Below are 13,928 nucleotides of genomic sequence, written 5' to 3'. Positions count from 1 at the left end.
CCATATGAAAACTGCTGAGTAAAAGTAAGCAAATCATCCCCCCAGCGAAATCTGAGTGGCTGCATACCTCTACTTCTAATTGCACTAATGTATCATTGAAAGCCTTAGAATCACCTTGCCTCTCTAAGCTACTTTCCATGCAGATTTTGTAGTACAGCTACACGCATGCCATTTAATGATAATAAAAGTGAGGGTGTACCTTGTATGCCTTCTCTATCCTTTTTTTTTGAAATTTCTAGAGGCTTTTCAGTAACAGAATCATCAAAAGGAGAAATTTATTCATTTTCTGAATATCAAGTCTTATTTAAATGTCACAGAGGAGGAATTAATTTAGTTATATGAAGACTGTCAAATATAGAATAAAATAAGGTTTTTCCTCCCCTAAATATATTTCAGTTATAGCAATTAAATATTTCCTGCGAAAATATTTCTGACAAAAATATGTTCGCTTAGTTGACCATGTGCCGTTAATAAATCTATCTGAAATTTATACTAGAGGTTTTGAGAGAGTAAGACATAATCTACTCATTGGATAGAATATCTGCATTCTACTGCCATTAATCAGATGGCAAAGATTTATGAAAGTAAATAATGATTTCCTGAACAAATGAGAATTCTCCGTATTTTTTAATTTGTGTAAGATTTTGCCAGCTTCCCCTTCTGTTTAGAATGTTGTTACATTATATAGCTAATGCTTTTGAAAATGGAAGCAAGGAAAAATATACAGGAAAGTTATTTTATCATCTGCTCTTTCAGATCTTGAACCAAATTGTACATCCTGACCTAAATATATGTAAATGAAATTAATAAACCATGGATGGCACAATGCAAATGAAAAGTATATCTGACTTAAATTCTCCACCTGTTCTATACTGTAATGTATAGTTGACTTTTTGGATGGATTTGATGTAAAATACCATGTTAACAGAGCATATCGCAAACAGCAAACAGATTGCTGTCCTACAGTTGTCATCTTTCTCTCTTACATGTAAGAGGTTCACATTGTGTTTTTACATCAGGAGCAGTGGGGCTGGGACTTGTAGGACTATTTCCCCTCTACTGTAGTCTTTGAGCTTGTGAGAGCTATTTATGGCCTCCAGGACTTGTTATGCATCTGTAAAATGTATATGACGATAGTGCCTGACCTACTTCAGAAGTGTTTTGAAGCTTTTGAATTCTCAGACGTATTTTGCGAATATTTTGTTAAAGATTCTTCAGTGATCTAGTTACCATGATTAGAAATATTGTAGCCATTTCAAACATGGAGAGGTACTATGGGTTCCTCCTCTTGTCTGGAGTTATTAGACACAGATGACGTCAAAAATAACTTGCTTATTTCTCCATTTGACTGATTATAGTTTGCCTATAATGTTACTATATTTGATATTTACTTTCAGGACTTCTATTGTGGAGCCATGGTGAGAATTATACAGAACTCTACCTGATGCTTTGTAAAGTGAGTAGAGAGGAAGCTAGGCTACGGCTCTCCTACTCCTCAGGTCTGGGACATTTGTCAGGACCTGTGACAGCAGGTACTAGAATCAGCAAGTTACTCAGTGTGACAGTGAAGCAGCAGAGGAAACCTGCAGTTTATCTTGAACTGAGTATAGAGTATGTCAAATCAGTTTACCAAACACAAGTATTTTGACTGCATTTATACTAAAGAAATACTCCATTTAGAATTTCCAGAAGCTGCAGTTTCTGTTGAAAATATATTTTGACAGAAAATTTGTTGCTAAGTCTGCCTCAAATAGATGTAGCAATGCACTGCGGTGAGTTATGGCTTCTGTAATGTTCTTGAAGATAAAACAGTACTCGATACTGATCATCATACTGAAGCATCAGCCATGTAGGAATAATGTTCCTAGACCTGACACAATTATTCTGAGAAACCTTACTTTTGTTGATTTCATAAGTTAACATGAGCACAACCAGACCAGATGTAGAAAAATGCCCATTCATTATCTCTAGACTATTTTTATCTGTAATTAGATAGATTAACTAGCTGCATTCCAAATCCATTTTGGTGAGTCTGGACTATGATCCTTTTGAATAAACTACTGAAGGTTTAATGTCAGACTTCACCAATCTGCTAATTCATTGGTGCATTTTGAATAGAGAATGTCAGAAATACGCCTAGTTCCTGGAATTGTGATTATACATAATTTCTGAATATTCAAAGTAAAGGTGATTAATTTATTTTCTAGCATATGTATAAATTCAAGTCAAAACCCAGGCAAGTTAGTCTCTGAATTACCTAAGTATTTTGCTCCACTGTGGACAACCTTCACTTTATTTCATGTGTGTGCTGAAATGCAAGGCCAGATGCATGCCGTAAGGGTACGTGGCCTTTTGTAGGCCTGTGTGTTTGAAGGAAAAAGCAGGAAGATTTAGGAAACCATATATAACTGCCAGTGAGGTAAAGTGCAGTATTACTGAAAGAAAAACTGGGCATGTCAAGGCATTGGTATATTAGAAATTACAAAATAACAAATCAGTGTTTCAGTTGAAGACATAAGACGGATGTTTCCTTGTCCATCTGGTAACTGTCATGTTTGAGTAACTGTAATTAGAGAGTGCTCACACCTTGAACTTGAAAGAAGTTTGCTGTGACACTTAATATGCGCTGTGCTTTTCAGATTCCATTGAAGAATCATATTCAAGCATAGAGAAACTTTTCCACTATTAATAGAAGCAGAAGTTTTCATTTTAAGCAAAGTAGATAGAAAGGTGTGTGTCTGCCATCAAGTGAAGACAGGAAACCTGCCTTTCTGACAGGCTGTGTTATCCTGTGCAGCATCTCCATTTTGCTGTAATGGGAATAATGGGAATAATGTAAAACAAGTACTTGACCTATATCCTATTTCTGAAGCCTAAGGCAGAAAATCTCCAGGATGCTCTTCCACAGGTAAATGCAGTCAGGATTTAAATTTCAGGACTGTATTATGCAATCTAGGATAACTGGTCAACCCGACAGAAACTGTGAGAAACTGGGCTTCCAGAGTTTATAAATTTTGAATGCAGTTAAAAGTTAGGCTTCTGTTAGGAGGCCATTCTGGACTCTTAGGTTGTATTTTTTCTAAATTTAGGAACTTTTATTTTTGACAGTTATAGCCTATAAACCTGTGTGTAAAGGAAAAAAAAAGTCCCACTACTGAATATTTCTCGTTCATAAAAATGCACAGTATCATTCTGGGAAACCGCCAGAAGTAAGGATTCATTTCTTAAAGGAGTATCAAATTTAAGAGAAGCTTTTGCATCAAGGCAGTAATAAAAGCAGTCCTGAATCATAATAGGAAAAGCACTTAGAAAAATGTTCCATATGGTAATAACAAACTTTATTCATAAGCACTCTGGACAGGGATATAGTCCGCAGGCCCCCCGGGTATGTATTTCAGAATGAAGAATTGGGTGGGATTAATAACCAAACTAGAATCCTTTTAGGAAAATGCATGAGCACTAACATTGTTCTCCTGACTACCAGTGGCCTTACAGTTTGCGCTAGGTAAGTAATCATCCAGAGGTGCTTTATACCATGTTTGTAAACTTGCTGAATTTAAAACCACATTAAAATGTTCCTGTGCTATACGTGAGTAGCATGAAATTGATCTTGCTGTTTATTTATTTATTTTCATTTTTTATTTTACAAAAAGGTCCAAATTCTCAATCTGAGACTTAGAACAGGTATGGAAAATCACCTCTGTTTTTCAGGTCTAGTTGTATCACAAGCTCCTACAGAGACAAACCATTAAGAAAAATGAAACTCTCTCTTAAAAGTACAATTAGGAACAACAAATTAACACGGTAACCGATAAAGAAAAGTTGCCATGGGTAGGGAGAAGAGATTGCATTTCAGCTGTGTGGTTTTAAGAGGGAGATGAAAAAGCACCATCATTCTTGTCACAGCATGAGCCTTATTCCCTGTTGTGCAATCTCACAGTTTGAGATTACACTTTTATAACTTCAGAACTGCTGTGATGTTTTTTTCCTTCTTTCCAACCTAGTGGTAAATTCAGTAGCTTTTAGAATTATAGCTTTAACTGTTGCTCTGGAATTGCTCTGCACTGGAATTTACTTTTTCATCGCATTCTGGGATGATGGAGGAGACTTAATATTTTTCCATAGTGGGGTTGGTTTTTTTTTGTAATTTTGCATGAATCAGCAATCTTTTGTTCCTTAGAATATCCTTCAAGAAAACAGAGTTTTCAAAATTACAGTTGAAAAGGAAAGCTTTGTTTCGACTTTATAGAGAGATTTTTCCAAAGATAGGCAAAATGAGTTCATCATAAAAGTATTTGTGTGGTTTTGCACATAAGCATAATACGTCTGTATGTAAATATGTATGTGTGTGTGTATTTATATATAGACAAAGAGACCTACCTACATAGCACAGAGAAACAGTTTGTCAATTAAAGCTGTTAATCTTTTATGAGTTGATTTGTTTGGTTTTCTTGATATCATTTTGCATTTTATGTAATAGTTTCTAAGATACATGTTTTACTGTATATAGAATTAAATTATATATCTCTTTCCAAAATATTTGAAAGTAATTAAATAATGTTTTTTCAGCCCACTTAGGGAAAAACGGTCCAAGGGGAAGACTTTCTTTTCCAATTGTTTGTTGGGGAAAATTTGGCCACTTCCGAGATCTTCTCATATACCCCATAGTAACAGTATGTTTTAGTAGACAGGAGTGATTTAAAGACACGGATATGGCTGGAAACCTACCTGAATTTACAATTAAGAAGTAACAATTGTATATCAAATAATTCTACTTTGCATACTACGTAACATGAGAGCAATAATCCTTAAAAGTGCTTATAAATAGGACTTTAATGTAAAACATGACATTTTACTATTGATAGGGTATATACAGACTATGAGTTATTTTACAATATGCGCTCTTAAGCTGCTTACAACCAGTAGATTTCCCTAGGTGAATCTCACTTTCCTTGTGGGTTTATGAAACAAACTGACAGATATTAACAAGTGTTTCAAATGGCTAAAATCTTACCTGCAAACTTGATGTGGAATTTATTCTCAGGTTTCAGTATTTGGACATACAAAGGACAATTTGGAGCAAAGTCTTTAACTGCCCATGCTCTTAAAATGGTTTGATGATCCTAGAATAAAGAGTATGAGGTGATGACAATGAAATAGAAGTAACCATATCTCCTATCAGACTGACTTCATTGAAGAAAACTCACTTTAAGACTATATAACACCAGCTGGTGTGCATGTTATATAAGTGTGATGGTGTTATGTATATGACATATTTAACTACATAAATATATATGCACATACACAGACAAACCAGTAATTCTTCTGACACAGACATGGCTGAGGTACTCTCACTGTTCACCAACAAAGTGTCTCAGACCTCTGCTTTGAGGCTTTAAGCAGGAGGAGAGTCACCAGCAGTGGATGATTTTAGACAGGGATTGCTCCAGAGAACTCAAGCCATACGAGCCCACGGGATGAGATGGTTAGATGATTGGAGTGCTAGGGCAGTGGTAAATGGCATGTACTCTATCCAGAGACCTGGGGCAAGTGGAGTGTCACTGAAGCCTGTTCTGTTAAACATCTTTATCCATGATTTGGAGGAGGTGAAAGAGTGTACACTCAGCAGGTTTGCTTCAAGGAAAAGTCAAAACACTTGAGGGCATGTTCAGATGGACCAAAATAAGATGGGAGGAATGAGCTGACAAGAACCACATGAAATTCAGCAAGGGCACAAGCAGCGTCCTGTCTGGGACTGAGTAACCACCTGCACTGGTACAGGGTGGGGGTTGACTGGCTAGGCAGTAGCTTTGCTGGAAAAGACTTGGGAGTCCTGGCAGAGAGCAAGCTGAGCATGGGCTGATAGCTTCCTGGGCTGTTTTAACAGGAGCACAGTGAGTAGTTAAGAGGGCAGTAATAATCCCCCTCTAATCAGTGCAAATTAGACCAAATCTAGACACTGCATCCAGTTTGCAGACCCTCAATACAGCAAAGATATATATAAATTGCACTGAGTTCAGCAGAGGGCCACCAAGATGGTCAGGGGCAGAAGCACGGGCTCTGTGAGGAAAGGCTGAGGGAGCTTGTTCAGCCTCAAGAAGAGATGGCCTCATGGGGAGCTAATGGCAACCCTCACTAGATATGGGATTGTTATTGAACCCAGGTTCAACGTGGGTTCAATAACCATCCCATAACTGACCAAAATGGAGCCAGTCTCTGAACAGTGATGCATGGCTGGAAGACAAGAGACAATGAATGTAAGTTGAAAAGATTCAGGCAGGATATACAGAGAAACTTTTTCCCCGTGAAGACAGTCAGGCAGTGGAACAGGCTGTGCAGAAAGGATTATGCTGTCTCCATCCCTTAGCACTTTCACATCAACCTGATAAAGCCCTGAGCAATGAGGTCAATGTTCATGACTGACTCCTTTAAGACTAGGGACCATCCTTGAAACCTCCATTATTCTGTGATCCAAGTATAACATATTCTATCTGTTGGAATGCAGAATAGAGTGTTTGTGTCTAGAAATCTACTGGAAGGAAAAATACCTTACTACCTTTCCACAAGTGTTCGGGATCACATAATTTGGAAGGGTGGCATTTGGATGTAGAAGAACTATGTGAAAACTTAGATGGTAGTATGAGTCATGTCTAATTAAGAATGATGTATTCGGTATGTCCTTCTGAAGAGAGTCAGAATGTAAATAACATTAAATGTTATCAGGAATTCAGAGTTTAAAATTTTGGATCATTCTGAAAAATATCAGCTCAATTAAAAACAGAGCTCCTTTTTTTTTAGCAGTTAAGACATTTGCATAACTGATGTCAGAATTTAGACAGCTACTGACCAAAGATTCCAAGAGATTTTCCAGACTGTTATTTTTTTGTACTTGTTACCACATGTCAAGAGTGAGGTAACTGCAGGATGAATACTGCTATCCCATAAAAGCAAAGTATGTGATAATACATTACTATAGTGAATGTCATGAAATATGGCTAATCTCAGTGTATCAGCCATCAGGTTTCACTTATTTCAGAACTAAAAAGGAATATTTGAGACTGCATGTAGGAAGCAATACTCGGGTTGAAATGCCTTGCCTAATCATGAAATTGGTGGTATTACAAGATAAAGTATAAGGAATGATTCATTATGTTTGAAGCATCAGCAATAAGAAAAGCTTTCAGACTCGTGAACACAAGGGAAAATTTCTGCCTGGAATATGGCGTAATTGACATCTTCAAACCATAATATTTTAATGTCAATTGAGGGAATGAAATGCCAGCACTGTAGAAGCAGCAAATGACTCTCTAATGGGATAGATGGTGGTTATACAGATATACTACAGCAGGAGTAAGGGGTTTGGGATGGATTTGGGAAAGATTTGAAAAAAACTCTTGTTCAAGAAGTTACTTCAACTTTTATGCAGAAGGCGTTAGAGAAACACATTCAGAATCGCTTGCCATGATAGTGTTTAGTGAACAGGGTTTAACCTTATCAGTTTCCTCCGTTCCTTTCCATTGCAATCAGTCAAAGACCACAGTGGCTTGCAAAAGCAACGAGAAAAGTCTGTTTACTGTATGCCACATGCATAGAAATATAGCTTTTATTCAATGAAATTTCAGTGATTTTTTTTTTCATTCTTACTACATATATGTAGTAATTTACATATAAAATTTACAGATTAAATTTACTGTGCTAAATCAAAACTGCACCAGTAAATGCACTTTCGTGGTACATTTCCAACTAAGTCTACTATTCCTCTTTTCTTCTCAATGTTAAATATTTTCTCCTTTTTTTAAAAATTATTTTGTCTAAAAAGCCTGTTTTTGTCAGAAGGTGCAAGAATTGTTTACAATAAGAATGAAAAATGATATTGAAATGATTCAAACAGCATCATTTTATAAAAAAAATGCAAACCTAGACTCACAGGAGTGAGTATATAAATCTCAACACAAATATTTTTAATTGTATTAAAAAAAGAAGGATTCCCTAAAATTGAAATATCTTGATGATTATTTGGCACATTTGCAGTTTGAAGACTGAAATATGTATTGCTTTCCATTTGCTAACTCTTTTTTTGAAGAGGCAGCCTACAAATACATAATATATATACAATGAATACTTAAGTGCCATATACAGCTTTGTAAGATAAACTCAATGTGTATGTACTTTTAAGATAGTAACCTTGGATTATTGTTTCATTTTCCCTCTTTTCATCTCTTTGGTATACACATGTATTTGTGTACAGGAAATGTTTATTTGGACTTTCATGTTTTTTTCACTCACTCTCCCAAATTCTGCACTGGAGAACAACTCCAGGGGAGAGAAATGAAAATACAGATAGGCACTTTAAGTGATTTCTCAAATTCATTCTTTTCATATAATAGAGGTGACTCTGCTTTATGTATGTAGCAATTTCTATACTATATTGCAGTGACTTAAAAAAATCTTCAGACCTCTCTCAAGTAAAAAGGAGGTATATATGTACATACTATAAACAGAGATAACTGAAACAAAACTATGCTTCTATTCACATTATGAAATATGTTTCTTTGGGAGATGAGGGAAAAGAATACATTCTTTTCTGTATGCTTTCTATGCAATGAATTGCACTGTGATCATAAATTACCACTGATACTGATGCTGATTAATATGGAGGTGATATTTATGTCTGTGTATCAAAACATGTAAGTTTTAAAGTGGGTGTAACAGGAATTTAAATTATCAGAACTCAAGGCATGACCTTTATTTAATATGTATTTTTAAATAGTTCTGTTAATTTTGTCTTGCCACACACAACTTGATAAATTAGTTACATCTTCCTATCCAATGCATACATCTTGTCATGCTATTAAGGCAGTGTATCTTAGATTACCAGTACAGCAGTATCACACGATTTGATTAATGGAAGTGGAAACAAAAAGGTGCAAGCTTGAACTCAGCCATCTCTGAATTTTCAGAAAGCATCAGAACAAAGCTGTCAGCAATAGGAATGGTCTTTCATATATTTATATAGCTTATTAATGAGTTCTCTATAGGATAATTCAAAAGGCACTTCTCTTCCCACGCCTTCTGCACTGTTTTCAGGCACCTTAGTTTTGTGGAGCAATCTGATGTAGGCTTTTGAAGTCTTGAATTCACTGGCTATTTTTGTGGTGTGGTACAGACTGCTGTTCTGTACCTATCAATCAGAACAATAACAAAACCCAAACCAAAAAAGTCACCCAGACTTAAGCACAATTTGAACTCTCTTTAAGAGCTGCATTCGCCAGAATTGAAACAGATGTCTGTCCTGCTTGCTGTAGCAGATAAGCAGCTTACTTCTTGGTCTGAGATGTCAAAATAGTGTTTGATAGAATAAAATTTGGCAGAGACTTGTCTTGCCAGAGAAGAGAAAGTTTCTGGTGGGAGACTTTGGAAAGCTGACAAAATCTTAGTCTGACTGCTGAAGTTCCTACTGCTCCAAGTGAAAAAAAGAGGAAACTGACAATTTTTATGGAGTAATTGCATGTCACCCGATACTGTACTTTTCTTGAGATCCATGGATAGGAAGCAACGCAGACTTTGGCACTAAAACTTATTAACTAACAGAATAGCAAGCAATGAACAGCCAGTGATATCCATAGCAAATGAGTAGATCCTCTGCTGAGCAGTATAGCGGGGGAGATTGAAAACCCTCATGGACTTTGAAAAATCACATGAGTAATAACAGCTGTTCTGGTCGGGAATCACCTTAATGCATCTGTTAAGTCTTATTTTGACAGCTGTCAAGCACAGGAGAGGGTCCAAGGCACTCCTAATGATTTTTCAGCTTGTCAAGCACAGCAGGGTGAAAAATCAGGTGTGATCACAAAGATTCCTACCAGGATGACAACTGAACTTCTCTTAGCGCAGTCACAAACTGTAACCTTATGTACTACACTACTGAAGTTCTTGTAGTGACTCACGCTGGAACAGGAAATTGAATCCATTTCACTTGAAATCTCTAGGGGGCAGTGAAATCAAAATTTAAAGACCAAAACAGTTGTCCTGTTTTCTACTTGCAGTGTAAATAACTGCATTCCCTGAGAAAAAAAAATCTAAACAACATCATAAAAAAATGGAGAGAGGGGGCATCTTGTTTAAAAACTTCTTATAAGGTTGATCCTCAGAGTATCACTGCTACAGTTGAGATACTGTGCCATCATGACTAGCCAGCTAGTCATCCAACAGGGCATTCTGTCCCTGAAGAAGCTAACAGAATTGTGTCTTCGGTAAGATTTGCCTGTTTGTATGCTCCAGATACCCTGATAGATGAGATTGGATAATGGTCTGTACTGGAAGCTGAAATGTGGCAGATATTTCTTGGGGCACACCGTCTCTGACGGCAGAAAGACTGCCCGGAGAGAGTTGTAACTGGCCATGACTGAAAACTCTCAGAAGTTACTGGTATTTTCCCAGGTATTTGCAAGAACTGTTGCTTGCTGTTCTACTCAAATACCCTTAACACTTCCAAACAGTACGCTTGCCTTACTTGACTACTTCCGGACTACTTGCGGCGAGTTCAGTGGCTTTTACTAGTGTCTTTTCAGGAGTCTGTTGCCGATTAATCAAATTCAAAGCTATTAGTTCAGTAAGTCTGAATATTATTGTAGGAGCAAAGATTCCTTTCTCAGGGAGTTCAGTGGCTTTCTGCAAATTATAGATCCTGCACTGGGTCTTCAGCTTTGCAAAAAATACATTTTTTACAGCATGCTGATAGTCTACAAAAAATTAAGTTAACATAAGAAGGATGTGGACCTGCCTGAGTAAGTGCAGATGATCTTGTTTAGATCCTGTTAAGCAATTTGTAAGCATCTTGATTTAACTTTGTGAATATTCAGATTTATTCTGATCTTCCTTTGGAGTTCAAGACTAAACAGACAAGTGTGCAATAATTTAGCATGCATCTCATGGTGAAAAAGTTGAAATTGTGTTCATGCATCCTTCCTCAGTGGACTTTTTCCTGGATATTTGCGATTAGTAGGCAATTTTATTAATGTGAAGAGTTCTAGTTCATATTAAAATTATTATTGTATCACAGATATGCTGAGTAAAGGCTTGTTTTAGCAGTCTTCCTTCATGGACAGTAACTTACCTGACTAGATAACTAATAACATGGGCCAAAACCATAGTAACTTATATAGACTCTTGTGATTTTTCCTATTTAAAATTGGACAACATGAAAAACACTCAAATATTCTCAGTAACAGGACAAGGTGGAATGGCTTTAAACTGAAAGAGGGTGGGTTTAGATTAGATATGAGGAAGAAGTTCTTTACCATGAAGGTGGTGATGCACTGGTACAGGTTGCCCAGAGAAGTTGTGGCTGCCTCATCCCTGGCAGTGTTCAGGGCCAGGTTGGATAGGGTCCCTTTCAAACCAAATTATTCTGTGATTCTATGATGTTGGTTATTCGGCATTAGTCCCAAATTAATTTATTATTCAGTCTTTACTTTCAGTAGTAAATTTTCAATATTCAGCGGTTGTGAAAGGAAATGCCAGTCCACTGATAGATATCTATTTTCTGATTTAATAAATATAATTCTTTGAATTTGTTTAGTCCAGATAATTTGTATAAAACATTTTTGACATAGTACTACCCTTTTCAGCGATGGATGACCAAGTGTCAATATATCTATAAGGTACCACGATACTGCTAGTTTGATATTCTGCCAATGTTCTATAAAAAGGGAAAGAACAACTGTATTCTGCATGAGAATTGCTTTTTTTAAAGTTCTGTATTCTTACAGTGCTTTTTCTATTTTAAGTTCTGTGAGAATATATAAATTCTCTTTAAAAAAAAAAACACAAAAAAACCAGTAAAATATGCTGTAAAATCCTAATTTCTTTGGTAGGTATGTCATGGAATTTATTTGCTAAGAAAGCAAAATTAGATATCTTCTGTGAAATAAGCCATTAGACCATGTTTCATAAATTAGTGAAATCCTGGCCTTATGGAATCCAACAGAAACTTTTTCATTATCTTAACTGAGACAAGACATTCATCCCACAAGCAGAACCTCTGCATAAATCAGGTAAATTTAATCTTCCATTCACAGAATCAAGTCTCAGTCCCTGAGAGGGAATAGAGGCAGTAACAGTATAAACAGCACACACATTAATTCTTAATTATTTCTTCAAAACTTACAGCTGCTGTCCGGTCTACCTCACAGCGGCTACTCAGAATGAAACACGCTTCTGCATCATCCATTCTAGAAGAGGGGAAACAAGCCTGTTACTTACCAACAAAATACTTAAGTGTATCTTGTGTTTTACAGTTTATAGTCTTGTATGCTTATATAAATAGAATATAAAGCTTAGTCTATCCTTTCTCACGCATTGTCACTAAATGTGAGTAGCAGACACCCTGTACACTAACTCATGGTATACCAGTACTTCTTGACTAGGTTCTAAGAGACGTACTTTCCCTGGTGCCAGTAGAAGCTGTGCCAAAATAATAAAATACACTTAATTTTCAAAATAAGTATTTATCTGTCATAAGTATGAAAGCTGAATAAATAGCACCGGTCTGCGTAGTGTGTAAGGGTATGATATGTTCAAGCTACCGATAAAAATGAATGTCAGGAGGCAGATAATACAGACTTGTCTTGCCTAGTGATAGCAGAAAGATGGGTAGATATATTAGAATAATGCATCTGGGGTAAATAACAAACATCTCTGTGTATGTATTAAATGAATTAGCTATTTTCAGTTCATGGTCTCTTTGAGAACTTTTAATGCCTAATTGCTCCCTAGTGAATACAACTGCCCATGTAATAAAAAGAGTAGTAGTAGAAGTGTGGAGAAAAACTGTCTGAAGGTTTCATCAAAGTTTGTTTTATTTCTTTTAACTCAGATCTTGATATCCTCCAGTGAATCCTGCTTCCCTTGGTTGAATCTTACTTGGTTGACCTCCTTCGGAAGACAGGACTTTCTGGGCAAAGAGAAACAATGATTGGAATGAGTTTCCTGAGCAGGCAAAAAGTGAGACAGAAGCTGGGGAAAATGAAAAGGCAATTCACTGCCAGTTACACCAAATCCATTCTTGGGTCTGGAATAGGACCTGCGACTCTTCTATCTTTGGTTTCTTTGCTGCTAGAAAATGGAGTTGGTGGTTGTTGTTAGTAACAGTTTAGGCCAACAGGACCCTAGGCTTAGACTGAAGGTTCATTTTTTTAAGGTATTTTACAAACACAGTACAAAAAGTATTTTACAAACACAGAACAAAAAGTCCTTACCATATAATATCTATGTGGCATGACAAAGTACAACAAAAGTATATGTAAACATGGGAAATAGGAAGATATGGTATGACAATGCCTGAATATAAAAACTGGAAAAGTAGAAAGTGGTCTCACTAGATATCAGAGTAGAGAATCAACTGAAGAGAGAATGCAATGGAGAACACTGGAATTACTTTACAGGTATTTCTGAGAAATTCATCTTAGATTGAAGGGACAGCATGGTTGAAATCACAGTGGGACTTGTACGTTAATCTGTTGTATGTGTGAAAGAGAGTGACATTACAGACTTACTAAGTTACCTCTCAGAACTGGGAGTTGCAGGCTAAGAATAAAGAGCTACTCCTTGATGCAATAAAGAAGGGTAAGCCAGGGAAGGACTGCAGTGAGGGAAAGTGATGTACTACATAAATAGTATTTCTAGAGCCTTATGAAAAACAGGGTTTGGGGAGCTGAGATTATAAATGTCAAGAATATAAATATAATTTTAAGTGGGGCAAAAATGAGAGCTTGTGTGGGAAAACACAAGATGAAGGCTCTGTCTACATAGGATGCTCTGCAATATTATTCCAAGCTTATGATCCACAGTAGGATACTGGTTTTATTTTGGTAGCAAAAATTAAGATCTGTCTGCAGCTAAACCAAAGTTGATGATAATATATATCC

At 36.4% G+C, this 13,928-nt stretch overlaps 1 protein-coding gene across 7 annotated transcripts in view; it reads right to left on the bottom strand.

Annotated features, from left to right (window-relative positions):
• KCNT2 (potassium sodium-activated channel subfamily T member 2) overlaps nucleotides 1-13,928 on the bottom strand; it is a 132,215-nt gene that overhangs the window by 38,401 nt on the left and 79,886 nt on the right. For all 7 annotated transcript variants that reach the window (XM_057429290.1, XM_057429291.1, XM_057429294.1 and 4 more), the window contains exons 13-14: nucleotides 12,170-12,233; nucleotides 5,015-5,123 (exon numbers count right to left, since the gene is read on the bottom strand). In XM_057429290.1, coding sequence (XP_057285273.1) covers nucleotides 5,015-5,123; nucleotides 12,170-12,233 — 173 coding nt within the window. The remainder of the gene's footprint in view (nucleotides 1-5,014; nucleotides 5,124-12,169; nucleotides 12,234-13,928) is intronic.

The sequence above is a fragment of the Pezoporus wallicus genome, unplaced genomic scaffold, assembly GCF_028554395.1.
Source record: "Pezoporus wallicus isolate ANWC-B61680 ecotype Strahan unplaced genomic scaffold, APGP_CSIRO_Pwel_v1 contig_593, whole genome shotgun sequence".
NCBI classification, from domain to species: domain Eukaryota; kingdom Metazoa; phylum Chordata; class Aves; order Psittaciformes; family Psittacidae; genus Pezoporus; species Pezoporus wallicus.
The sequence above is the reverse complement of the archived record's forward strand: the minus strand, read 5'-3'. Positions and strand labels throughout refer to the sequence as shown.